Genomic DNA, 27,498 nt, shown 5'->3' on the forward strand with positions numbered 1-27,498 from the left:
GCGGGCTGTACTATCAGAGACGTTTACGGGGGGGGGTAAACCAGAGGAGGAGCACTTGGATTAATGAAGATGCCCCCTCCCGCCATTGATGTTCATTTGGAGTTCTTCTAAGCAGAGTCTCGAAAAGTCTCAAAGCCATAGCGAAGGAATCCCACTGCGAGCGGCGGAGAAAATTTCGCCCGCCTACCCCTCTCGGCTCCGCGAATGGTTCATTCCGGCTCTGGTCATCGGAGGGCTCAGTGCGCGGCTCTCTAAGCGTCCTTGGTCTGTTGAGGCCCTCAGGTCGGTATCGCGCTTGTAGGCCTTCAGGCCAGGTAAGGTTTAGGCGTATTAAGAGCGGGGTGGCAAAAAAAAAAAAAAAGGGGGGGGGGAGGGTTGTTAAAACGAGAAAGGAATTTCCAGCGCGTCTCTCCAGACTGTGTAAAAAGAAAACAAAAAAAGGGAGGACGATTGTTAAGTGTCAGTGTTAAGCCAGGAGTAAGGAACGGAAAACCTCGGATTTCACAGTGGCGCCAACGGAGTAGGAACCAGCGATAAGACTTAGGGGTGAAGGTGTGGACACCCCCCGGGGTGCAGCAAAAGGCAGATTCCGTGTTTTTGTTACGAAGAGACTGACTGCCATTTACACAAAGTTATGGGGTCCCCCTGGCTTGAAATGCCGTGTCCAGTCCTGGTTGCCTCACCTCTGAATAATACCCCCTTGCTGGAAGCAGTGCCGTAGCTATGCGGGGTCGGCGGCTAGCCGGGTTTGTTTGTTTATTTCCTGACCCGGGTGAAGCCTCCAGAGGGACGCCATTGAGGCTGCCAGCCTGTGTGTGTACCGAACTGGGCCTTTGACCTGGGTGAAATAAAGCCTAGTTTCTTTCGCCTCTGGCTGGAAGCCACAAGGAGGGCGAGTAAGTGCAAGTGGCACGTAGGTCCTGCTTGCAGGTTTCCCGTAAGGCAGCTGGTTGGCCACTGAGAGCAAGATTATTCAATTGGCCTTCCGTGTGATCAAGCGAGGCTTTTCTTCAGCTGTAACAGAAATGTTTAAAATTATGCATGATAAAATGCAGTGCATAAAGAGAAGCTTTGCTCCCTTTCCATTAAAGCACTAGAATTTGTGGACGTTCAGTTAAAACTGATTTGCAGTAGGAGATTAAAGCAAACTACTTAGAAGTAAGTCCCATTGTGTTAAATGAGGCTAACTCCCAGGTAAATTGGAATAGGACTGCAGCCTTAATTTTTTTTTATTCTAGGATGTTTTTGTTTAACTGTTTACAAGTGGCTTAAATGTTTTAGGCATCCATACGTTATCTGTTGATTTTATTTTATTTTTGGTTCTCTTTCTTATTAGTAACTATGGTGAATATTTTGCATCTTGTGCGAGAACACTGGGCCTTAAGTTTGGTCCCCATAGGATTTGTGTTGGGATGTTACTTGGACAGGAAGAATGATGAGAAAATGGCACTCTTCAGAAACAAAAGCAAGTTATTTCAAAGGTTAGTTAAGTGAGATATTGACATGTTATTTGATGGGATATTAACACTATTTTGAAACAACAGGCCTGTTCTAGCAGCCTTGTACCCTGCATTACTTGGGAATTCTGAGAAACCAAAAAATCAGTGCAGTTTTGAAAGGTTCAATCTGCAATCATGATTCAAAATAGTGTCAGTTATACCTTGGCTGGAATGGCCTAGTCCAGTGTTTTTCAACCTTTTTTTTGCAAAGGCACATTTGTTTCATGAAAAAAATCACGAGGCACACCACCATTAGAAAATGTTAAAAAAATTAACTCTGTGCCTATATTGACTATATATAAAGTAATTCTCTTGAATAGTAATCAAATAAACACAAAGAAAGTATTTTATAATTACTTTATTATGAAATAGTAAGTAAACAGAAATATGAAAAATTATAAAATACTTTATTTTTAAATCTTTCGAATTTTTCCATTTTTCCCACGGCACACCAGGCAACATCTCGCGGCACACTAGTGTGCCGCGGAACAGTGGTTGAAAAACACTGGCCTAGTCAATATGTAGTAAGTCAAAAGAGCCCCACACAAAGCCTAAATAACATGGGACCAAATTACCAAAAGAAGTACCTATTCTGATCTCAGCCTCCCAAGCCTTAAAAAAAATCTGTTGTAGTTTTCTCTGTGTACCTCATTCATCCAAGATGAGAGATGTTATCATCAAGAGAGAAGGTTGGTTGTTTTTATTTTCATCCTTCTTTTAGAATGCCCTATCCACAGCAGTTTACACGTCCAGTATAGCAATGTTGGAACCAAGTGAAGTTGCCATATAGCCTGTAATTTTTGCTTATACAGTGGTACCTCGGGTTACAGATGCTTCAGGTTACAGACACCAGGTTACAGACTCCACTAACCCATAAATAGTACCTCGGGTTAAGAACTTTGCTTCAGGATGAGAACAGAAATCGTGCTCCGGCGGCGCAGTAGCAGCAGTGGGAGGCCCCATTAGCTAAAGTGGTGCTTCAGGTTAAGAACAGTTTCAGGTTAAGAACGGACCTCCAGAACGAGTTAAGTTCTTAACCCGAGGTACCACTGTAATGTATATTTTTCACTGTTTTTTTATTTATATTATTTTATTAGACTTTCTTTAACATTGGCCTTTTAAAAGTATTTTATTGTGTGTTTTATATACAGTGGATGCTCAGGTTGTGAACGTGATCCATGCGGGATGCATGTTCGCAACCCGCAGCGTTCGCAACCCACATCTGCAATTCGGTGCATATGCGCAAAGAGCGATTTAGTGCTTCTGTGCATGCGCGACCGCCAAAACCCGGAAGTAACCCGTTCTGGTACTTCTGGGTTTCAGCGGTCCGCAACCTAAAAAACTGCAACCTTGAAGCAGCTTTAACCCAAAGTATGATTGTATTTTTGGTAACTGCTTAGACACTTAGTTGACAATTGATATACAAATTTTGTTAAATAAATCAATCAAAGCACCAGCAATTTTTTGTTTGCTTTAAGTTTTTAACTGCTGCTTTTATCTTTTTAATCTTTTGTAGTATTATTTATCAATGTTTGTACTTAATCTTTAAATTAATATTATGAAAGGAAATATATAAACATATTCAATCATATAAATACGATTGTACACCCATGTAAAGAAAATAGGGATTTGGATCTTAAGTGAAAGCTACACCATTAGTACTATTATTATTATTATTATTATTATTATTATTATTATTTTGCAAGCAAATATGTGCTCACATTGATGTTAAAATTGCTAGTGGTTGTCATGCAAAAGCGGGAAAATGGATGGAGACTACAGTGTTAAAAAAGTGGCCCAATTTGGCACACATGTTAGAAAAAAGTATTAATGCAATTAGAGTTTGAATTGTAAATGTAAAAAACCATGCTATCCCATTACAGCTAGTTGAAGTAGGGTGTGAAGTTTGGGGGCACAAATAGAGGGAAGGTTTATTGAGGATGTGCTCTTAAAAGGCTTTCAGGTTGATGGTACGCATGTTTATTTAGGAGAAAGCCTCCTGCCTGCCTCTTTCCTGTAGCGCTCTCTTGCTGACAACAGACACATGCTTAGGCATATCATATTGGCCTGAATATAAGACGCACCCGGAGATAAGCCACACTTTTAAAATTCAAGGCTTATTTGTGGGTGCAGCCCACCTCCTGGCACTATTGCCCTGAATGGGGGGGTGGCAGGCGCTCGGTTCCGAGCACACTGCACACCCACCTCCCAGCACTACCTACCCAAGCCGGCGCCAGGGAAGGCTTGGGAGCGGCGGGCGGGCTGCGTGCTCCTGGGCTGGTTCCTGGGGAGGGGGAGCCGTGCCACTTTGCTGGCGGTCTCCCCCCCCCCCCTTCCTTAACAGCAGCTTGGTCTGGATGGGTGCCATTGTCCCGCACCCCCGAGGGCCCTCGTGGGCAGCTGTTTCAGCAGCGATACCTTAAGGTCACAAATATAAGCCGCACTTAACTTTTCACAATCGGAATTTGGGGGGAAAGTGTGGCTTATATTCAGGCCAATACGGTAGTTACACAAGTCGGCCAAAACGTGTTTTTTTTATCCTTTCTGCCACTTTTCCAAGCTACTGCAGCTGTTCTTAACCACTCCAAGGTTCTCTTCAGTGAGCTGGCTAAAGAGGGACATATCTATTCCTTCGGGTCATTCTGCTTCCTTGCTGCCCAAAGAAAGGATATTATAGAGTTGGAAGAGGTCCAGAAAAGGGGAATGAACATGATCAAGGGGATGGAGGAAAGGTTGCAGCATTTGGGACTTTCTAGTTTAGAGAAGAGGCTAGTGAGAGGCAACATGATATATGTTTATAAAATTGCATGGCATGGAGAAAGTTGATGAAGGTTTTTCTCCTTCTCTTGTGACACTAGAATGTGGAACCCATTCCCATAGTAGGCTGTGAGAGCAACCAACTTGGATGGTTTTAAAAGAAGATTAGACAAATTCATAGAGGATAGTACTATCAGTGGCTACTAACCCTGATGGCAGTGTTCAGCCTCCAGGGTCAGAGGCAGTAATGCTTCTGAATACCTATTGGTGAAAACGGCAGGAGGGCAGAGTGCTCTTGTGCTGGAGTCATTTGCAGGTTTCTCACAGGGATCTGTGAGAACAGGAAGCTGGGCTAGATGGGCAATTGGCCTGATCCAGATTGCTCTTCTTATGTTCAGTAGAACATAGAAGTGGCAGACACTATTGCCAACCCCCAGAAATAGGTACAAATTGTACAAATGGGTGACCTTTGCTTGTGAAAAATGTTGCACAACCACTGTTACTGAAATTATACTTTGTGACCAGCTTGTGTGCAACCATTTGAACAATATCAACTCGCAGGTTGCTTGTGCTACATTGCAGTGGATCTCCCCTATTTCAGTTAGCCAGGGTTCAGCCCCCAATCAGCTGTAAAGCTCACTGGGTAACCTTTTGCCAATCTCTGTCTCCCAGCCTAATTATTTCATAGGGTTCATGCAAAGATAAAATGGGATAGTCAGTTTTGTATAAAGAGCTTAGGGGAATGAGTCATGAACACAATTTGGGGAGATGTGAGGGGTAATGACAACTACCTAAATGCCTTTGATTAAATAAAAGGCAAAAGGGAAATCGTTTACATAAATTTGATTTGAAGGTTGTTGTTTTTAATGATGTTTTTATTCATGACTTTGTAGTGGACATAACAGTTCAGAAGTTAAGTCTTGCTTTCCAAATCAGTTATAAAGCATCTAATTACTTAACAGAACATATTTTACATTTATAAGCTATGTTCTGGAATAATTCATTCCTAATTCTGTGGTCCTCTTTTTCCTTACCACAGGGAATTGAAACCTGGAGAAGAAGTCACGTGGCGATAATGCATTAAATGAGAAATGCTTCCAGATAATTAAACTTGTATCTATAAGAAGTGTGTGATTGTGTTATCAAATGAAATGAGGAAATGAAGAAATATATGGGCACTTTCCAGCCAGTTAAAGTGTAAACCTGAAGGACTATCTCTCTGTGTATGAACAAGCTTGTACCCTGTTCTTGGGCATACTTCATTGGCCATACAATGTTGGTAGATGCTAGATATGGGCCCTTTTTGGTGGTGATGCTGCAATTGTGGAATTCCTTCTCGGGGGAGATCAGACAGGGCCCTTTTCATTCCATTAAAACAAAAAATGTCTTAACATTCCGCTTAAACAGACACTTTGAGTTTTAAAAAATGGGTCATGACCAACAAAGTCATGTTCAGAGTATTATTATTTGACTTGTTAGTTGTTTGTTTCACAGACGTTTCAAAATTACTTGCAGCATAAATAAAAATACATTGTAATGTTGATATGTTCACACGAAAACATATGCAGTCCATTAAAAATACAGGAAATAATATCCTCTCTCCTGCTCCTCTCCCAAGAGCAGCAGAAAGCTAACAGCAAAACATCATCATCATAATCTATCAAAAGCCTGGAAAAAGAGAAGTTTTTACCTGACACTGAAAATAGCTGGTTAGGCCTGGGCGATGTATCAATACATTGCCTGGACCGGTATGAGTGCCAGACCACAATGGTGGCTTCACCCAGTGGTATATCATGAATGAACCTGTCACTGCTTCTGAGTCCCTCCTGCCACCAGTGCTTTGCGCACTAAAGGAAAAACAAACGGCAGCCGGGCACTGGTGGCAAAGAGACACTGGAGCAGTGGCGGTTTCACTCAATATACCGCTGGGTGAAACTAATCATACCCTGGCCATCATATAACTGAGGGAGGAACTGCCAAAGGAAAGCACTTGGTCATGTGTCTGTGACCATTGGTTCAGCACAAAAACCCACTCTACTAATGGAACACTGCTTTCCTGTTTCATTGCAAAGAGTTGGGCAGTTCATGTACTGTGATAGCTCCTTGGGGACCCAAGCTGACACCGTAATGGCGGTGTCCTTGAAGCCCTATAGGGCTGCAGCAAAAATAACTTCTTGCAACATGTGCAAAGATGGCAGCAGTTTTTGAAGGATAAAAATACCTAAAATGCTCGGACTCTGTTGCAATAACACACAATCTTTAAAAAAGACAGGACTAATCTATACTGGTGAGTTATAATGTGTTATAAAAATGTGACACCAGGGGGTGCTGTACAGCAGTCAATGGAAAATTGCGCTGGGAGCTATACAGTATTTTTCTTAGCGTTTTTTGGATCAGTATAGACCCAGCCTGAACTGATGGCATGAGGCAATAAAGAAAATTTGTAATTGACCAATAAAGTACATAACTATTCAATGAGGCTAACGTACAGTTAATAACAATGTAACCATATGCCATAAAGTGCCCACCCCATCCTGCAAATCACTTCTCATCAATCCTCATAAGGATCCTGACTTCTATGGATTAATACATAATTCATTAATACTTGCAGAGAGCTCCAATTTTTTAAAATAAACTTTTGATAGGCCCTTGCTCAAAACCTGTGATGTAGCAGTGGCAGGTACAATTATGAAACACGCATCTAAGGCTTCAACCTGTTACTTTTCTCTCAAACATCTCTGCAATAGAGCCCTTATTTTAAGGATATGTACTATTCCCTTCTTTTCCAGCCTGTCTACTGAAGGTGTGGGGAACCTGTTGCCTCCTAGGTTTTGCTGTACTACAACTCCCATCACTGGGTTTTTGTTTTTAAAAAGCCGAAAAGGAGCTGTACAGCTGTCAAGGAAGGAGGAAAATAGTGGATAGATATGAAAAGGGCAGCAGCTGGCGTGAGTCTAATTAGGGTTAAAAATAAATTATATAAAGGATAAGACTCAGGAACTCAAGGCTCTCTCCACCCCCAAGTCGAACTCGAACTATTACTCTGTACTATGATCGAAATAAATTTAAAAATTGTCAAGTAGCACCTTAGAGACCAACTAAGCTTGTTCTGGGTATAAGCTTTCGTGTGCATGCACACTTCTACTATGATGGCGCTGACCCATCGACTGAGCAAGATCAATTTCCTGAGGGGCACGTCAGGGTTATCTCAAAGCACGGCGTCGAAAGGGAACCTCTCTTCTACATGCTTCTCTCCCACAGCACTTTTCTGTTCCCCCCTCCCCTTTCAATCGGAACCGGAAGTGAAGGCTGCCCGGGGTAGCCGCGAGCGTTCTCTGCCCCTCGCGTGCCTCTTTGGGGCGATTGTTGCGTTCATAGAGATAGGTGGCGGCGTGGGGGAGAGCGAAGCCCAGCCTATCCGAGGGGAGGGGGGAAGCGGTAGCCACGGCGATTGGCTGCGGCGGGTCACGGGGCGGAGCTTGGATTGGCTGGGCAGAGGTCATGTGGTGTGGAGGCTGCCTCTGGCGGCGGCGGCGGCGTCCGTGGTGGTGGTGGGAGACAAATAAACATGGAGGCCATCTTCCACGAGAGGGTAAGCGGAGCGAGAGTGGCGGGGGGCGGGGGCTGTGGGGGAAGCGGGAGAGGCTTTCCTGAGGGAGCGGCCTGCCTGCGAAGAGAGGGGAGGCTCGAGGGGGGGAAGCCGCGTGGCTTCGGCGCTTGCCGTCCGCCTGGCCGCTCCAGGGGCTGCATTGGAAGCCGCCTGGGGAAGCCTCTTCCCCTGGACACAAGTTTATGGACCTTCGGTTGTGTGAGGGGCGAAGGGGGCCCTCGTTTTGGGACGCTTCAGTGGCACTTAGTGGGGGGGTGCAGGTTAAGCAGTTGTTGTTTAGTCGTTTAGTCGCGTCCGACTCTTCGTGACCCCATGGGCCAGAGCACGCCAGGCACCCCTGCCCTCCACTGCCTTCCGCAGTTTGGTCAAACTCATGCTGGTAGCTTCGAGAACACTGTCCAACCATCTCGTCCTCTGTCGTCCCCTTCTCCTTGTGCCCTCCATCTTTCCCAACATCAGGGTCTTTTCCAGGGAGTCTTCTTTTCTCATGAGGTGGCCAAAGTACTGGAGCCTCAGCTTCAGGATCTGTCCTTCCAGTGAGCACTTAGGGCTGATTTCCTTAAGAATGGATGCGTTTGATCTTCTTGCAGTCCATGGGACTCTCAAGAGTCTCCTCCAGCACCATAATTCAAAAGCATCAATTCTTTGGCGATCAGCCTTCTTGATGGTCCAGCTCTCACTTCCATACATCACTACTGGGAAAACCATAGCTTTAACTATACAGACCTTTGTTGGCAAGATGATGTCTCTGCTTTTTAAGATGCTGTCTAGGTTTGTCATTGCTTTTCTCCCAAGAAGCAGGTGTCTTTTAGGGTTCCCTAATCCGCAGACCCTCCAAGGGTCCCTATTTTCCAGGGACACCCAGTCCCGGATTTGCAGAAGCCGTCGCGGTTTCTGATTTGATCCCCGAATGTCCCGCTTTTCCTTAGGGCGTCCCTATTTTCATTGGAGAAATGTTGGAGGTATGGAGTTATCCAACCCCCCCCCCCAAGCCGTCTGAAGGCAATCTTGTATAGGGAAGTGGGTTAAAAAAAAATATTAATTATGTTTTTCTATATGTTGGAAGCTGCCCAGAGTGGCTGGGGCAAGCCAGTCAGATGTGTGGGGTATAAATAGTGAAATTGTCATCATGGAATGGGACGTCTCTATTTCCATCGGAAAAATGTTGGAGTGTATGAATCCATCCTAATTGCTTTTATGGTCTCTGCTCTTAGTAATAGAAATAATAATAATAATAATAATAATAATAATAATAATAATAATAATAATGTTTATACCCTGCCCATCTGGCTGGGTTTCCCCAGCCACTCTATATTTCTATATTATCGTTGTGTCCTATCGCTTGAAAGGTGGGTATGTTTAGAGAGAGAGAGATTTTTGAGATCACCCTTGTATATTGTACCCAACCCTAGTATTTGTTAGAGGAAGGGTGATCTCAAAAGTCTGAAAAAAATAAAGAAGTAAACTCTTGTCCTCCACCTTTTTCTACTGACAGGATACTAACGATAATTGGAAACGGCTAATCTCCCATTAAAGCATGTTCATATAAGTGTAAGCTGGGTGGCACAGAGGAGTGTTTCTCTTTTTATTCCTTCCTGGTGGGGCAAGTGCGGGGCAACTAACCCTGCTGCTAGTGGCAGGGAGTACAAAATAGGGAAGTGGTGGTTCGGCTTGAAGGACAAGGGTGAGTCACAATCCTAGTTTGAAGGGCGTTGCTTAGTTCAAAACATTGTCCACTCCACTGACATCTGTGTAATGTATCTTTGCTGTGCCTTAGCTACTTTACTTGTACAGTATTAAATAATTTTTTTCTGTCCTAAACATATGACCAGCTTGCTATTTTGCAAACATGTGATTTTTAAAAATAATTTGATAATAGTGTTGCACATGACATGACTTTCTTTGCTTTTGGCACAACTTTTTTCATCTTTCATTTTTTCATGATATCTACTAGTGATAAGGCAAACATGCTTGCCTCCAGGGTGCAGTCACCTTATCAACATATAAGCAAGTATGATATATCCTGGTCACTCCTGCATTTCACTTCTGGTATAACATAACTTGATTAGCTTAATGAGTATATTGTGTTGCTTTAATTGACTGGAAATAATTTACCACATTCATATCCTGTCCTTGCTCCAAGGAGCTAATTGTACCATTCATGGGCTAACTAATTTGATCACTTATAACAACCTCGTAAGGTAGTTGAAACTGAAATGTTGTGACTTTTTTCAGGACTGAGACACATTTAAAAGAAATGTATTTTTGAAATATATTTTTCTAGTGTGACACCCCATTAAGTGGAAACTCTGTGTGACACCCCATTAAGTGGAAACTGGGCTAGATTCCTCTTGATATTCCTTCCAGGTCTTAAACTTTATTAATATTCTTATAAATTAACTCCCCCTCCAAGGTTTTGGGTACAGTTTAATAGATTATAGCAAACATATGTGGGAAACACTTCTGTACACAATGAGGTTACTCAGTATCCCCTTCTACAGCTGTTGTCTCTTATGCCTTCCAAAAAGCAGCTCCAGAGCATTGGTCCAGCTTGACAGCGTGAGAAGCAAACTTGAGCTCCACTTTAATGATAAACAGTTCTTCAAAAAAGATTCCACTTCTATGAAAAGAAAAAAAAACTTTGTATGAAATGTTTTCAGAAATTTAAATGCAGTGCTCATGTTCTATTTTCTGAAGTAAGAAGACACAGGGATATAGAAGCCTTTTAGCTAAATCAGTTATGATTGCATAAAGGCACAAATGTAATTATATGTCTCAAAGATACATCATCCTACACACATTCTTTCTGACAAAACATTGTGCACACCCTATTTCCTCAACTTCTAAGCTGGAATGTGACATTGTCATTGTTGTTTTGCAAAGCAGCCCTATATACAGGCTGAATGAAAATGTTCTGCCATCAACACTTTTCTTGAAGTTGGGAAGTGTTTGCTACTTCATTCTGAACTCAATAGTATGATGGAACAATTGATGCCCGAAGGATTCAGTCAAGTCACCACTGGCTTCCTGATTGTCCCTTAGTATAGCCCTGAGCCAAGGACTGTTCTCCCATCCCCAGAATTATGCCTTTTATCCACTTTCTCCCATGCAGGCGAATAAATGGGGAAAGAGGCTCTTTAATACCTTCTTCAGCTGTGAACCACAAGAAGTTCTCTGTCCTCATTATATAAATCCCTCTGTTTGCCTGTGTAGCAGTTTGTGCATGGTGGCAAGCTGCTTAGAACTCTTAGAGAGCCTCTGTTTATGGTTACACTTGCAGTGCAATCCGATATATGTTTATCCTGAAGTAAGCCCAACCATAGGGGACGCGGGTGGCGCTGTGGGTTAAACCACAGTGCCTAGGACTTGCCGATCAGAAGGTTGGAGGTTTGAATCCCCACGATGGGGTGAGCACCCGTTGCTTGATCCCTGCTCCTGCCAACCTAGCAGTTCGAAAGCATGTCAAAGTGCAAGTAGATAAATAGGTACCGCTCTGGCGGGAAGGTAAACGGTGTTTCCGTGCACTGCTCTGGTTCGCCAGAAGTGGCTTAGTCATGCTCGCCACATGACCCGGAAGCTGTACACCGGCTCCCTCAGCCAATAAAGTGAGATGAGCGCCACAACCCCAGAGTCAGCCATGACTGGACCTAATGGTCAGGGGTCCCTTTACCTTTAAGCCCAACCGTGGTTAGTCATGCTTGTTCTCAGGTAGATGTGCATATGATTGCAGTCTTGGTACGGGAGGTGATGATGATTACAGTGGTACCTCAGTTAACGAACTTAATCCGTTCTGGAAGTCAGTTTTTAAACCAAAGCCATTCTTAAACCAAGGTGCTCTTTCCCTAATGAGGCCTCCCACCACCAGTGCCCTTCCACGGTTCGGCTTCTGTTCGTACACCGAGGTAAAGTTGGCTAATAAGAACACTACTTCCAGTTTTGCAGAGTTCATATACCGAATAGTTCGTAAACAGGGCTGTTCTTAAACCGAGGTGAAAAGGTAAAGGACCCCTGACAAGTGCAGTTGCAAACGACTCTGGGGTTGCGGCGCTCATCTCGCTTTACTGGCCGAGGGAGCCGATGTTTGTCCGCAGACAGTTTTTCCAGGTCATGTGGCCAGCATGACTAAGCTGCTTCTGGCAAAACCAGAGAAGCCCACAGAAACGCTGTTTACTTTCCCACTGGAGTGGTACCTATTTATCTACTTACACTTTGACATGCTTTTGAACTGCTAGGTTGGCAGGAGCAGGGACTGAGCAATGGGAGCTCACCCCGTCATGGGGATTCAAACCGCCGACCTTCTGATTGGCAAGCCCTAGGCTCAATGGTTTAGACCACAGCACCACCCGCGTCCCTTAAACCGAGGTACCACTGTATTTCTTTTTTTCAGTTTTCTGTTGTGAGCAACAAAAGTGACTGAAGCGTTTCAATCCCTGGAATATTTGAGTGATTGTGTTAAAGCTTCTGTTGCGTTTCCTGCTGAGGAGGATTGGGTTAGAAAGCAAGCAACTAATTTAACTATATCCCACTATTTAGTCAAGTAGCTTGCAACAGTTGCAAGCCATTTAAAAGATGCGACAAAAGATGGTGGAAGGATACTTGAGTATAGTCATACCTCGGGTTACAGATGCTTCAGGTTGCGTTTTTTTGGGTTACGGACCGCCAAAACCCAGAAGTACTGGAACGGGTTTCGGCGGTCATGCATGCGCAGAAGCGCCAAATTGCAACCCGTGCGTGCGCAGAGGCATCGCTGTGGGTTGCAAACGTGCATCCCGCACGGATCATGTTCGCAGCCCGAGCGTCCACTGTATAGCAGTCCCTTCTGGCACCTGATGGTCCACATGCCAGGTTTTTCCCTGCAGAGGCCCGGGACAAGAAGGAGCTGCAAATGGATTTGGGCTGGCTGAAAGTATTGCTTGTGGGGATAGAGGTAATGTTGCTGAGCCTTCAGTCTTCAGTTGTAAATATGACTCAAAGGATTGCTGACCCAAAGACTTAAATATTTTTCTATCCTGTGACCATTAGCATAATTGGCATTGGGAAGTTCAATCAAGTGTGACAACCACATTGAAGAAGGGAGAAAATTCCAATGCCATATATTTATGAATAGATGTGTGCCTGACAATGTTAACTGCTATTCACATGCCTGCTGACATTAGGCAGTAGCCCTTGATGGAGTTGTACCTCAGACTGCCTAATAGGAGACCAAATTATTAAAAATACTTTTTTCAATAGCTTTTCCTGTCCATTTTCTCTTCATTTGGAGCAGTGGTAAACTTTATTATTGTTTACCACTGTAACACAACTGTATTAATGTGCATATTTTGACACAGAATCCAATATGTGCAACAATATGCGTGGCCTAGTGATGCGGGTGGCGCTGTGGGTAAAACCTCAGCACCTAGGACTTGCCGATCGTATGGTCGGCGGTTCAAATCCCCATGGCGAGGTGAGCTCCCGTCGTTTGGTCCCAGCTCCTGCCCACCTAGCAGTTCGAAAGCACCCCTAAGTGCAAGTAGATAAATAGGTACCGCTTTATAGCAGGAAGGTAAATGGCGTTTCCGTGTGCTGCCCTGGTGCAGGCTCGCCAGAGCAGCTTCGTCACGCTGGCCACGTGACCCGGAAGTGTCTCCGGACAGCGCTTGCCCCCGGCCTCTTAAGCGAGATGGGCGCACAACCCCAGAGTCGGACACGACTGGCCCGTACGGGCAGGTTTACCTTTACCTTTTAGTTTGCTAGCAGCTGCACAGTAAATATGTGGGATTGATTGGCCAAGAGAAGAAAGTCCTAAAGAGGCAATTCAGAAAAGCTCAAGTGATTGGGACTGTGCTTCTGCTGTTGCACAATTTTTGTGACATGTGCCTTTGCATGGACTTCAGTTGCTGCATAATGCTTCTATAATAAAAATGGCAGTGACTTAAAAGCTCTTGAAGAAATTGGAAAACAGTCTGTTCAACTTCGTGTCTATAGACCTGTCCATTTCACTGTCAAGAGATGGAGAGCATTTCTCAAAGTGATAAAACACAGAAGTCTTTTTAAAAACACAACATTCCAGCTAAAGCAGTTGATGCTGATTATTAATGGAGAATTCTCAATTCCTTAGGTGTAACTTGAGTTAATACCTCTCAGTACCTTCCAACGTAAAGCATAGTTGGTTTAAGATAACCCAAATTAGATCTTTCATGAGGTCTGTACTGCACAGGGGGGAAGGCATTCAGGCCCAAACCTCATTTGAATACATGTGTTTACTGTCCTCAGGGCAATTTAAAGGGTCAGTGTGCTTATTGGCAGCCCATATTCATCGATCTTTCTTCAATAAAAAAACCAGTCTCTAATCCTGGAACCAACATTAGCTCTCTTGGCCATTGGAAGGAGTTAGCAAAGCTAGCAGCTAGACTCAAAATCACCAAACATTGGAAGTCTGCATCAGGTGGGGTCCCTCAAGAAATGAATGGTTTAAGAGAATGTGAGGCATGGCCTTGTGTGAGCATTAACCCATCACAGGGGTTCTAAAAGGGGTCACAAAGCAATACCATTCTGATGTTGTATAGTCTCTGTTCATACACTATATAAATAAAAATAGCACGTTCATAGACCCTTCCGCCCATGACATATGCCTCTGTGTGGTGAGACTACCTTATTGGTATGTGACTCTTACTTTCCAAATGTCCCTTCTTAGAATTTATCTTATTATGATGTCTGCAAAAGTGTACAGAGCCTTCTGTTAATTTTATTCCCACTGCAATAGCATACGCCACACAACCATGGTCCTTTGTGTCTTTATTATTTATCTTGTTTGAATGTTGTTTTTGAAAGCTCAACAAACACGTCCTTAAAAAAACCCAGCATTTGAACAATGAAACCATGGCAAGACATTGTAATGTTCATTGTGGCGTTCTTTTCTTACATTTCCATTCGTTAGCAAGAAGGCTCCCTGTGTGCCCAGCATTGCTTGAATAACTTACTACAAGGGGAATATTTCAGTCCTGTAGAACTGTCTTCTATTGCACAGCAACTGGATGAAGAAGAGCGAATAAGGATGGCAGAAGGAGGACTTTCTAGTGAAGAGTATCAAACATTTTTACAGGTAACAGCCTTTAAAACTTTTCAGATGACCTGGCATTAATTCACCAGCTTGTTTTATGCAAATTTAATATGCTTAAAATGGGATTGGTCTACCAAATATATTTCCTGGGTACCTATTTTATTTGCCTGGGGTGGTTTGTGGTTTACTAAAAATATGTTTAAGCATGAATAAATTGTGAAGAATGGGCATAACTCATTCTCAGCTTCTGCCCCCCCCTCCCCCCGGGAAGCCTTTCTAGTAATATGGATTAATCACCTCCCCCCTTTCCCCTTTTCCATTTGTTTTTGAACAGCAGCCTTCTGGAAACATGGATGACAGTGGCTTCTTCTCTATTCAAGTAAGCACTCTCCTTGTAGTCTCCGTTCTTAAAAAAAGTAAAATGTTTACATTTTAAAAATGCATTGTGTTTTACTGAAAGTTCAATCTATGTTCACATTTTTGAGCCTGTTTAGGAGACAGTTCAGATCCCTGTGGCTGCAACCCTACAGATAATTTTGATCTTTATATGCCACTAATTTTTCAGTAACATGTAGGCAGCCCTATAGTTTTTATAGACGTTTCCTTTAAATCAGAAGTCTTCTACATACTTGGGGTTTGTGGTTTACATATATCTTCCAAAGTGGCAAAAGCATTAAAGTGGTGAATGATTCTTTTATTACACAATTGAAATATGCAGTTATACAATTTCATTTTGTTTGGTCACGTGAGATAATTCCCTTCAATTTGTGCTCTTGGGAAATAGATCAGCCCGTGGGTCCTCTAAGGTTTATATTTAATGGAAACATTTCTTCGTTTTTCTGAATGGTGCAGCAAGAAAGTGATAATTGCAGCTCCATGTTGTGCAAGGCCTGTCTGTAACAATTTTAGTGTTCACACTGATGTTTCCTGAATCAGGCAAGCAAAATGTGAAAGGTGTGTTAATACACACGCACATTGAAGAAACACTTCTCTTGTTTGCATTGTAAGCTGTTTCATGGGTATCTCAGACTAAAAGATGGACTATATATTTAGTAAGTAACTAGTGCCAAGAAAATATTGAGTAAATAACTAGGGCCAGGAGCTTCAGATCCGTGTACATGACTGTGTGAGATCTCCACACTTCACACGTATGCTACAGAAAACACCAGTGTTAAAAAGAAGAAGAAGAAAGAAATCCTTGAAACTGGCAGACTTAAAATTGCAGCTTGCAACTTACAATTCCACTTTGCTTTAAATAGTATTCCTTTTCTTGTACAGGGTGTCTGAGGTGAATTTTCTCTGTGATTTCCCAACTGCCTTTTTCCTAAATAGCTTTAAAAAGTGTGTGCCAAAAACTGTATTTTGAACTGAAAATGTAAAATTAAATGTATTTGACATTCTTCAGAAACATGCAGAAAGTATTTTGGGAAGGTCTCAATAGTAATTCTGGATAGTATACTTCTTGTGCAAATATCCCGACCTGCTTAGAACATGGGTGGTTTTTGTTTTGTATCTTAGAGCATGCTAGGACAAAGTGAAATCTTTTGTAGTTATGGAGCTTGCTGAATTAGGCAAATTGCCTCTCAATAGCTTGCCAACATCCAGTTCAGGCATTCGGCATAATTGAAGTGCAAAACAAAACAAAGTGACAATTGTATAGTTGTTTATAACACCAGTTCAGGAGTGTTATGCCTTTTGAGAATTTCCTCGTCAAATTGTGTATTCGTTATTCACCCTTAAATGTGTTACATATGTGGTCTGCTGAATGTAGATTCATGAAGGTTGACTTTTGAATTTGCTCACCCCAGTGGTTTCCTTTTAATAAAACTTAATTTTTTTTCCAGTCCCAGCTTTGTGAAAACAATATATTTGTTTTTATAGTGGCTAAAATGGTTGCATTGCTTAAATTTTATAACTGACTGGTTTGTCTCATGAAAAGTGCTGTTTTTTGACAGGTTATAAGCAATGCCTTGAAAGTTTGGGGTTTAGAACTAATCCTCTTCAACAGCCCAGAGTATCAGAGGCTCGGGATCGACCCTATGTAAGAATTTCTTTTTAGCTCCCTGCTTCCATTATACCAAAAAAAAAAAAAAATATGCGAGAAAAAGAAACCCTATCATTTTCCTCAGAGTTCCTTTTGAAAATTAGTATATCAAGTTCTGGTTTTATCCCCTCAGCATTTTCTTTTTCATATTATTGAGGCCTTACATGTCCATTTGTCCTCTGAGCCTTCATGACATCTCAGTATCTGTGGCATCACAGAATGCTGACTTTGAATGGTATGTGGCATCATATCTGCTTTATGACATCATGGTGTGTGTCTATTAATATATATGCTTTATATATACAAAAATATCATCAAAAGAGTGCTGTCCGAATACTCTGAACCATCAAAATATTTAAATGATCAAATATCTGATTGAAATTGTAGCTGAATTTAATAAAATGCTTAAAATGATAAAGTGACACCAATGATAGCAAAAAAAAAACCCCAACCCTTTAAAATACAACCTCTATTAATTCTTTGTATACGTTGTGTTTTTCTTCTTTTAGAAATGAAAGATCTTTTATTTGTAACTATAAGGAACACTGGTTTACAGTTCGAAAATTAGGAAAACAGGTGACATTCTATTTTTTTTCTTGTTTAAAAATTAACGTCAAGCTTGGGTGTCAGAAGAATGTTGCTTTTAGGGCCAAGTATTATAATGCGTATTTAACAGCCTAAGACTGTAGTTGAATAACATTCACAGCTGTTTAGTTGCATCACAGAACAACCATGTAGTTTGGCATAAATGTGCATAATATGAAGGGCAGCATCCCAACAACATTCCAGCCTTTGGGCCACAGTTCTTCCTTTCAAATCAATTGCATGACGGCATCTACCAATACCGGGAGGAGTGGGGAGATGATTGTATTGTTGATTTCTTTAAGAAAGCGAGAATGGGGGAGCACTTCAGTGTTTGACAGCGGCTGCACAGCATGCAAAGAACTAAATTAAATGAGATAGAGTTTAAAAATAAATAAATTAAGCAACCCACTTTTTTAAAAAAAGCAAACCTTATCCTGTGAGGAGACGGGGCTAGTATTTGCCACTTAAAAATAAGAGAGAATAAAAATAAGATAATCTGGCATGTTGAAGAGCTGTTGCTCATCCTCCACGTCACAAGTTATATAAAATAAGATGCTTCAAATAGTTGTGGCAGCTACATTCCATGAGGCAGTTACAGTCATAATTTGTTCTCTGTGGTGAGAACATCCAATTTGGCGGGGGGGGGGGCGTTTACAAATTGTTATACCTTGAGTGTTCATGAACACAGGTCTTTCTCAGCAGAAGCATGAGATATTTGGACTGCCTTCAATAAATGAACAAAGACTGCACGTTTAGTTGGGCATTTACGTAAAACTGTATCCTGCTTTTCATAAAATGGTTTCCCATCAGTTAAAAATTTGATGGCAGGTGCTGTACACCAACAAATGTTAGATATAGGCCCTGTCTTCAGTCTGTCAGACAAAAAAGGCAAGATGAACAAATGAGGGGAGCAATCAGTTCAATAGTGCCAGTACACAGTGTTGGGGTTGCCAAAAATGAACTCCTGGAACACTTTAAGTCACCTATTGACATCTCCTACTCTAGTTGGTAGGTGCCTGTTGTGCTGCTCGTTTCTTCTGAGATCTAGGTGAACAGCCAAATCATCCTACATAGAATCATAGAATTGCAGGGTTGGAAGACACCCCAAAGGGTCATTAGTTCAACCCCTGCAGTGCAGGAATCTCAGCTAAAGCATCCTTGACAAGATCGCATGAGCGTTTTGGCTGACGTAATCAAAACTCGAGAATGTATGGTGAACTGTGCCCAAACTAGGAGATGGGGCATTTTAAAGAATGAGGCATGACAGTTTCCAGAACATAAAGAGTATTGGAGATGTAAAAATGCACCCTAAATCAGTTCAGTCAAAGGATGTTTTAGGTTGAACGTTTAGTTGTGGCAATGAAATTTAATGTTAAATTAATTGCTAATAAGTTATACCTTGGAAGTACACAAATCCCACAAATCTTTATAAGGCTATAGTGGCAACCCTACTGAAATTTCAGATGAAGCAGGCAATAAAAGTACTCAGTTCATTCACTCGTGCTTGAAAATTATGTGTACTCATAGCAATTACATATAGAGCAGGCAGGTGTTTGCCATGTACAAAAATAAATGGACTAAATCACATGTTAACTACTTTTATTTGAAATCTTTTTTCTAAAATTACAGTGGTTCAACTTGAATTCTCTCTTGACGGGTCCAGAACTAATATCTGATACTTATCTTGCACTTTTCCTGGCCCAGTTACAACAGGAAGGTAATGCTAACTTTGAAATATTGAGCCCTGTTATTTGAAAGCAAGAGTAAAATTCAAAGGCCAACCAATGATGTTCATGCAAGAAGTCTGTCTGCCTCAATTTTATGAATAAAACAATGACATCCACTAAGTGTACTAGTTATAATGAAGGGAAGACAGAATGCAAAATACTGGCAAATGACAGTTTTATTCTCTTCCCTATTCCCCCTGCTCCCCCCCCCCCTTTGTAATGTTTCCTGGTAAGTTTTGGTCTCTCATATTTTGGCTACTTGCTTTTACTTTCTTCAGGCTATTCAATATTTGTGGTAAAGGGTGACCTTCCAGATTGTGAGGCTGACCAGTTACTGCAAATGGTTCGGGTGCAGCAGATGCAGCGGCCAAAATTGATTGGGGAAGAGGCACTGCAATCAAGAGATCAGAGGTAAGGTAAATAAAAACTTGTATTTTAATCAGTGTTGAGCGTTGGCTGTGAGTAATATTGAACTCTGAAAGTAGGCAAGGAAATACAGTAAGAGATAACAACTACCCTTTTGTAGCAGGAGCGAGAGTAATTCGAAACATCTTTCTCTCTGCCTGCTTTTATCTGCAAAACTCTTTTGTGTAGGCTAGAGATGAACTCCTAGTTTCCTTGTCCCTGAGTGTTCACTTGCCACTTCTTCCAACTTCGTGGCTGTTATCCTCCACACAATACTAAGTAGGACATATATTGCCACCTTATCAGTGGGAAGGTTGTATAAGAACAATAAAAGGTACAGGCAGCCCCCCATTGACATGTGTTCAATATGTGTCTGACCATGTATCGCACCAAACCCAGAAGTAACCCAGAAACGTAATAAAAGATGTCCCTAAGAAGGCGGAATGGGGGCAGAGTAGGTAGTGGGGGCAGAACGGGGTGTTTGCAGGCTTTTTCAATTACACCCAATTTCATGGAAGCGTGCTATGACGCAGAACACAACCCCACGCAAATCAGGGGTTGCCTATATATCAAATTTGGAATTACAAGTTTTACATTATGTCTGTATAGTGCACTGCTGGGGGGTGGGGGAAACTTCATTTGTATAGAAACTCTAAAGAGCATGCTTCCCTAGGTTTACAGCTATCCATTTGAATGCAAATCTACCAAGGATTCCAAGCAAAGAGGGCTGTTCCAAAGAGCCCACCCATGATGGTATCCACCATCTTTCCTCCTGCCACATCTCTGTTGAAAGGCATCCTCAATTATTAGATTCATACTAACCATATTCCATATCTTAAGTCAGCAAAGCATTTTGAGCTCTGCTTACCTGTTTAGCAGGTTTCCAGAATGGCAAAACAACACTTGTCTTTGACTACATAAATGCCATCAGTTGTGACTCATGAAGAAATGAATGCTCCCACTATGATGGAGAAAACCTAACTCGGTTAACCAAAGTGTGGTGCAGTTTAATAGGTGTGTGGCAACACTGCCTAACTTGGAGGGAGTGCCTGCCTCTTCCAGAATTATTGACGTGAAGAAAACCCCATTCCCTGTTATCCTCTATTGTTACGTTCCGGGCTAGAGCTGGGAATGCAGCTTGAGAGTTATTTTGATACTTAGCATGCTTTTGTTCAAAGTAGCTCCATCAGATTCTTCATGTTGTTTTCTACTCTTTCTACTGTTGTATGTGCTATGGGGGGGGGATTGATAAGTTTGAATCATTTTTTAAAAAAAAATCTTAAATGTTTTTCCCACTGCTTTGAACATGTGGTAGAACTTGAAATCATTGATGTTAGAATGAAGCCATTTTTAACTTTGTAATCCTTGCAGGGTACAAAAAACAGACCTCGAACCAGCTGTAGATGTTAATCCTCCCTTCGATGGTACAGGCATGTTAGATGAAGATGAAGAGAATTTCCAAAAAGCACTTGCTCTCAGCAGACAGGAAATAGATATGGAGGATGAAGAAGCAGATCTCCGTAGGGCCATTCAACTTAGTATGCAAGGTAAAATGTTCTTTTAGTTTGCTGCCCCTGAAATGCCCCCTCCCTGTAGACCCAGCTGTCACCATCTTTTTAAAAATAATTTAATCAACAAGCAAGACTTTTTTATTCTCTGAAGACTTTCAGTGGGTGATTGGTGGTGGTTTTAATTTTTTTATACTGCTAATTTTTTTAGGAGGAATTTGGATTATAAACCACTGAAAAACTGTAAATAGAAGAATAGAAAATTAAAAACGTTTTAAATTTAATCTGCTCTATCCCAGTAATGGTGTATGTGCATGTTTTAATTTTAGGAGGCGGCCTTAGAACTGGTTTCCCAGATTCTTGCACACAAAACGTCCCACATTCATCTGCAACAAGCCACTCTGAATCCCTTACATCAGAAGAGCTGCGGCGGAGAAGACAGGCCTATTTTGAAAAGTAATGTCGACACTGCAAAGTGGGATTTGTTCGTAGCAGTCCCAGAAGTATTTCATTACTTGGCCATTGCATTAAGTAATACCAGTGTTTTACTGGTATCTGTAACTCCCTCTCCTGGGCCTCATCACATTTGATTGATTTATGATCAGTTAATTTATTCAAGACTATTTTCACATCAGTGGTTGTCTAGTAAATGCTTCCTCAATTCTGTAGATGTCTCGATTACTTTGTAAAAACATTCAGGTGGGTAGCTGTGTTTGTTTGCTGCAGCAAAAATAACAGTGTGTTGCTTTTGATTCATTTTATTCTTGGTTGTGGCACAGGACTGGGCTAGGTTTTTCCATCCTGCCTAATAAATATTTTAGAATTGGGTAGATATTTTTTTAAAAAATGTGTATAATTGACTATCAAAAAAAGCACTGCTACAGCTCATCACTCTTGTTAGGTCAGTACTTTACAATCTTAAAACAAATACTGTTCCATTACTGAAAAGGAAAATGAAACAAACTAAGGGTTTGCATCTGATGTCACACAAGCAGTTCCAGAAGGTCCCCCCAAAGCCCTGGGGCAGATTTGGAGGGGGGGAACAGGGGGAGCATGGGAAGAAGATGTCCTGTTGCACAAGCAGAGGTCTGCGAATGGGAAATCTGTTCCACTCAGGCAACAGCAGCATTGAATGAAACTCTTAAAGCCAAGATGGGAAGGCAATGAACAACGCGGGTAGCAGACCTTTATAACATTGCCAAGGGCAGATCTTGCTGTGAATGTTATTTAAACTGGTATGTATGTGAATAAATATTTACCCTTACTTTACAACATCACTGAACTTGTTTAGTCAAAATTAGAACTGCATATTTAGATTCCACTTTTAAAACTATTATTGACTGTTCTAGACAACAGCAGTTGCATCAGCAAGTTCGGAACCCAGGTTTCCATGATGCACCAGTTACAAATTCAAATACACTGGTCACTGATCCAGGTATTACTTTCCTTCTATCCTATTACCATATATGTGTTACCTTACTGTTCTGCCTACTGTTTTCTACATGTTTTCAGATGTCAAGGAAAAAACAATTATCTGACTTTGAGAAGACATCTGAAGGCAGCCCTATTTAGGGAAGTTTTTAATGTTTGATGTTTTATCGTGTTTTTACTATTCTGCTGGGAGGTGCCCAGAGTGGCCAAGATGGGTGGGGTATAATAATAATAATAATAATAATAATAATAATAATAATAATAATAATCCTTTCTTTCTAACTTGGTGGGTCATCATTTCAGTCTTGACTTGGTAAGATTTGGTATGGCTATCTGTATAGTTTAGCAGGTGAATGAATGATACGGTGCATGTTTGTGTATTTTCTACTAACTGCCTAGCCTCGTGTTTCAGTCAATCAAGAGGCAATCTAGAGCAATGACTAACTCATCATTAGCCGTGACTGCAGGTGCACCTATAAAGAATACAAAAAGGAGAAACTAGTTGTCAGAAGTGCCAACCATGAATATTTGCTGTAGTTCAACACATTTCAGAATTGAAGTTCTTCAGGAACAATCTAGAGAGAATCAAAACTGTAAAAGACAATATTGATGTGTAAACAAAATACTATTCAAACTGTTTGAAATCTTAGAGATATATACTGTTGTACCACGGATGTCGAAGGGAATCCGTCCCGGGAGTCCGTTCAACTTCCAAAACGTTCGGAAACCAAGGCACGGCTTCCGATTCGGAACCCGCATAACCCGCCTTCGCAAACTGGAACACTCACTTCCGGGTTTGCGGCGTTCTGGAGCCAAAATGTTTGACTCGCAAGGCATTTGACTTCCAAGGTATGACTGTAGTTACCCAAAGAAGCCATCATTTAAGACCAGTGTAACAAAGAAAACAATACAAATTGTTAGAACTACATTAACAAGCTCTTCAGTTCTGGCATGCATTGATTACTAGTTGGCACTTTGGATAACTAGTTTCTCCTCTTACTTTTTTTTGGGGGGGGCGGGTTTGCAGCCATAAAACATAATGGGGTTGCTTACAGTATACTATCGCCAGTGAGGGCCCAGAGTACCCCAGTCATACATGCTGTTTGATCTCCAGAGCAAGCAAGTCTGATTTCTTTCTTCATGCCACATTACAGGGAAGAAACTGATATGGAGCACTATTTTGAAAGGCTCCTTTCTTGGAATTCTCCATATTGTATTTGTTGGATCAAGAGAAGTGCAAGTCGTTATTGATCTGCTTGTTACATGCTCTAGTAACCAGGATAACCCTTCCACCCCCACCCTCTAGCAGATGGGTGCATGCTGAAAAATAAAAAAACCTCAACTGCTATTAAGATCTGAGCATTTTATCAGGGAAAAGGTACAATGAAGTCAGTAAAATCTAAAAAGAGAAATGACATATACATTTCCCCTTTTTATAGCTGTACAGTGGTACCTTGGGTTAAGTACTTAATTCGTTACGGAGGTCCGTTCTTAACCTGAAATAGTTCTTAACCTGAAGCACCACTTTAGCTAATGGGGCCTCCCACTGCTGCTGCTGCGCCGCCGGAGCACGATTTCTGTTCTCATCCTGAAGCAAAGTTCTTAACCCGAGGTACTATTTCTGGGTTAGCAGAGTCTGTAACCTGAAGCGTCTTTAACCTGAAGTGTATGTAACCCGAGGTACCACTGTATTTTAGAACCTAATGCATTTTATCTTCTATTTTGCCAGGAGGTGATATGAGTGAAGAGGATATGCTTCAGGCAGCTATGAATATGTCCTTGGAAACTGTTAGAAACAGCTTGAATGCAGAAGAAAAGAAATGACAAAAAATCCTAGTTTTATTTTATCGAAACACTAAATCCTGTATTAATCCTATGCGGGTGGTATAAAGGTAGGGTTCATTTCACTGATGTACCAAAGCAGGATATAGCCCTAAAACCTATGGGGCTGAGGATCAGAATTAAAAGGCAATTGCATATAATAAAAATAAAGTCTTCTCACCTCAAGATTTTAGTTCCCCATGCCACTAGTTCTAATCAAGATTGTAGATTTGCTGCACGTGAGCAAAAGGATTATCAGTTTGTTCTAAAATCTCAACTCACCTTCCTGATCCATAGATGTTCAGGGTAAGTTAGTGATTCCTTCAAATAGTTGTATGGGGTAGGAGCCCTGTTCAGTTGTGATGGCGTATTCATGCGGGTTTCTGCACAGCAAAATCAACTGTACCCAGTTACACAGAGGTCCAGTCCTGAGGCTTTTCTGTTGGGATGCTAGCCAGCATTGGGTGACACCTGCAGCTTCATCGGCTTCCCTTTACACGTACATGCCTTAAGGCATTCCAAACACCTCTGTATTTTTGATATTTTAAGCCTATATAAATATAATTTGCCTTTCACTTCTGAAAGATATTTCTGTTACACAGTTTTTTAAAAAAGGAAAGTTGGCTTGTATTCTCAGTCCTTCTTACGCAAAGTATTTTAATAGACAAAATTAAATAAAGTTATTTTACCAGTATAAGAAAAGATGCAAAAAAAAAAAAAAAGGTCTGGTTCCAGAACTGAATTTTGATTGTTTTAAGGACTGCAAGAGATACAAACTAACAAGCCCATCTAGCATCTTTTTCAACTGTAAATATTTTTCCTTTTTTTGGAGGAGGAAAGGGAACGTTTTCATTTGTTATACTCTTTCTGCTAAATTTTGGGCAGTTCTGCCCTCAATGCACTGTTTTAGCACTCTGATTCCCTGAACTTTGGTTGAATAGCTGAAGTAACAAGTTGTGGAGCATATTTCAGAACCGGTTACTTTAATTCCTATTCTGTTGCATGGGAATTCTTTTCTGATCCCTCGTTTTATCCTTTCTCCCCGTTCCTGTGTTTCTATACAAGTGTTAGACTGGATAAGCAAAAGAAACTGCCTTACATTGAGTTAAACCATTGGTCTATTTAGTCCAGTACCGTCCCCTCTGACTGGCAGTGGGTTCTTCAAGATCTCAAGCAGAGGTCTTTTCCATCCCTGCTTCCTGAGTTTCTTTTAACTGGAGAAACCTGGGGTTAAACCTGGGACTTTCTGCATGCAATGCATGTACTCTGCCACTAAGCTAAGGCCTTCCCAGAATTCCAGGCTTCTTTTTTTAGGAGTAAAGAAGATGAGGAAACATTTTAATGCCATGACTTCAGTGCCACCTGTACACCTGCTTTCTGAAATGAACCCTGCATGGTTACCTATGTGTCAAGAATGGATATTCATAAATGAATGTGTGTGGGTGTGTGTTCTATCAGATGTTAATGAATGTCCTCTACCTGTAAGATTTTTGCCGCTTTTCATGAATGGCCTTTGTTCATGCACCTTACAGTTTTTTTTCTATCGTCGTGTCTGTTACTGAGGAAAACGGGGGAGCAAACTTAGAGCTATTTTTTTTATTCTGTTAGTTGAGGTATACAAGAGTACTACGGGAGGATGACCACATTTGGCATTCTGTATTACAAAAAAACTGTTTTAACATTTTTATTTTGTAAATGGTGCTTTAAGCATATATTATGTTTACATATGTATCTTATGGCTATGGTCTTGGGATGTTTACAGTGTTCAGACTGTATACTCTGCTTAAACCATAGGCATTTGCCAGGTATACCAAGAAAAATATTGCAAAACCTATTGTTAATTTCTTTTGATAATGTTTTCAAAATTAATTATATTATTGCACCATCTTGAAGTGTCATCCTTAGCTACTGAATGATAGATAACTGTATGCAAATATATGGTACGACAAAGGAATACATTACAAAGAAGAACACTTGGATTTTGATAATGTTTGTTTACAACATTGAGCTTTAGATGCTTGGCTGGTTATAGAAGCTGAATCCCATTTATCTTACTTGCATGCTTCATGTTTTGTTGATCTCTCTAAAAACCATTGCATAAGTATGGGTAATGGGATTTGGCCCTGAGGGTAAGCATTGCTTTTAAGAATGCATCTAGCTTTACCATTTCCATAAAATTAAGGCAACACTGTTTTGTGCTACACAATTTACTTGATTTATTAACAGGAGGAAATTAGCTTGCCAAACTTAATGCACCATCATTGTTTTTAAAACTTCTGCACCATTAGTTACATAAAGCTGTCTGCGTTGATTTTTTGTTTTTGCTTTTAAGGTATTACTTGAAAACAAATATGCGAATGGATTCATATAAAACATGAAATCATACCAGTCTGTAAAAATGATGATTTTTTTTCCTTTGTACTTTTCCAATAAATCGTGTTCTTTTGAACAAGTTGAATCTGGTGGAATTTAAGGCCACTTTTTTTCAAGATACTTTTACTTGAGTGCATATATCCCGAGAACAAAATATACATGGACCGCATCAACTATGGAAGGTGGGCAGAGGTTTCTAAATCTACCTTTCCATTTAGAATACACCAAAGATGGAGGTCTGTTGTTGCATAATTTATAGAGTACAGCTGTGGTTCAAACTTACACACACCTTACAAAATGGATGCTGTACATGTATTTGTGTAGCCTTTAGCTATTTTGAAACACAAGACTTCCAAAGACTAGCTTTAAAATGCTTTTGAAAGGCATGGTAGCAGCCCCTGACCTTGATATGCTGCTCCTAAGGGTTAAGTTAATGGAAAGCCTTCAGCCTTGTTCATCTTTAGTTTAAAAATCTTACGTGAACTCTCTCCATGAGTCTGGACTGCAGTTTATGAACAAAACCTGTTGTCCAGTAATGTCAGTGTCAGAACTACCTAAAGCTTGGAAAACATTGAATGTATCTTCTGTTCATTTCATAGCCTAATTTCCATATTAGGGGAATGTAGAATCCAGTTCTGGCAGGAAGGTAAACGGATTTCTTTCAAAGCTTCTAATGTTAAGCTGATATGTATTGGA

General features: G+C 41.2%; 2 protein-coding genes across 11 annotated transcripts; both read left to right on the forward strand.

Annotated features, from left to right (window-relative positions):
• Positions 1-104: 104 nt before the first annotated feature.
• NDUFB1 (NADH:ubiquinone oxidoreductase subunit B1) lies at positions 105-5,382 on the forward strand. 3 transcript variants are annotated; one of them, XM_028717451.2, is made up of 3 exons: positions 105-314; positions 1,337-1,481; positions 5,296-5,382. In XM_028717451.2, the coding sequence occupies exons 2-3, from the start codon at positions 1,342-1,344 to the stop codon at positions 5,330-5,332; spliced, it is 177 nt and encodes a 58-aa protein (XP_028573284.1). In that variant the 5' UTR covers positions 105-314; positions 1,337-1,341; the 3' UTR covers positions 5,333-5,382. The 3 variants fall into 3 exon arrangements, with proteins under 3 accessions (XP_028573284.1, XP_028573292.1, XP_077780769.1); XM_028717459.2 differs by having other exon boundaries at positions 105-282; XM_077924643.1 differs by having other exon boundaries at positions 105-264.
• A 2,346-nt stretch (positions 5,383-7,728) lies between these two features.
• Positions 7,729-26,887, forward strand: ATXN3 (ataxin 3). 8 transcript variants are annotated; one of them, XR_013391934.1, is made up of 11 exons: positions 7,729-7,848; positions 14,790-14,950; positions 15,243-15,287; positions 16,864-16,949; positions 17,462-17,528; positions 19,167-19,254; positions 19,543-19,675; positions 21,041-21,216; positions 21,507-21,633; positions 22,690-24,220; positions 24,338-26,887. XR_013391934.1 is itself a non-coding variant. In XM_028717399.2 (11 exons), the coding sequence occupies exons 1-11, from the start codon at positions 7,758-7,760 to the stop codon at positions 24,430-24,432; spliced, it is 1,152 nt and encodes a 383-aa protein (XP_028573232.2). In that variant the 5' UTR covers positions 7,730-7,757; the 3' UTR covers positions 24,433-26,887. The 8 variants fall into 8 exon arrangements, 7 of the variants coding, with proteins under 7 accessions (XP_028573232.2, XP_028573268.2, XP_028573223.2 ...); XM_028717399.2 differs by lacking the exon at positions 22,690-24,220 and adding an exon at positions 22,527-22,612 and having other exon boundaries at positions 7,730-7,848; positions 15,246-15,287; XM_028717390.2 differs by lacking the exon at positions 22,690-24,220 and adding an exon at positions 22,527-22,612 and having other exon boundaries at positions 7,731-7,848.
• Positions 26,888-27,498: the final 611 nt, after the last annotated feature.

The sequence above is a fragment of the Podarcis muralis genome, chromosome 1 (genome assembly GCF_964188315.1).
Source record: "Podarcis muralis chromosome 1, rPodMur119.hap1.1, whole genome shotgun sequence".
In the NCBI taxonomy this organism is placed as follows: domain Eukaryota; kingdom Metazoa; phylum Chordata; class Lepidosauria; order Squamata; family Lacertidae; genus Podarcis; species Podarcis muralis.

Excerpts from the sequence above, each read along its gene's own strand:
- ATXN3 (XM_028717390.2), top strand. The coding sequence starts at position 7,758 with ATGTGGTGTGGAGGCTGCCTCTGGCGGCGGCGGCGGCGTCCGTGGTGG. Across the intron at positions 15,288-16,863 it reads GTGGCTTCTTCTCTATTCAA|GTTATAAGCAATGCCTTGAA; the intron begins GTAAGCACTCTC and ends GTTTTTTGACAG. Across the intron at positions 22,613-24,337 it reads TACACTGGTCACTGATCCAG|GAGGTGATATGAGTGAAGAG; the intron begins GTATTACTTTCC and ends CTATTTTGCCAG.
- NDUFB1 (XM_028717451.2), top strand. The coding sequence starts at position 1,342 with ATGGTGAATATTTTGCATCTTGTGCGAGAACACTGGGCCTTAAGTTTG. Across the intron at positions 1,482-5,295 it reads AAAAGCAAGTTATTTCAAAG|GGAATTGAAACCTGGAGAAG; the intron begins GTTAGTTAAGTG and ends TCCTTACCACAG.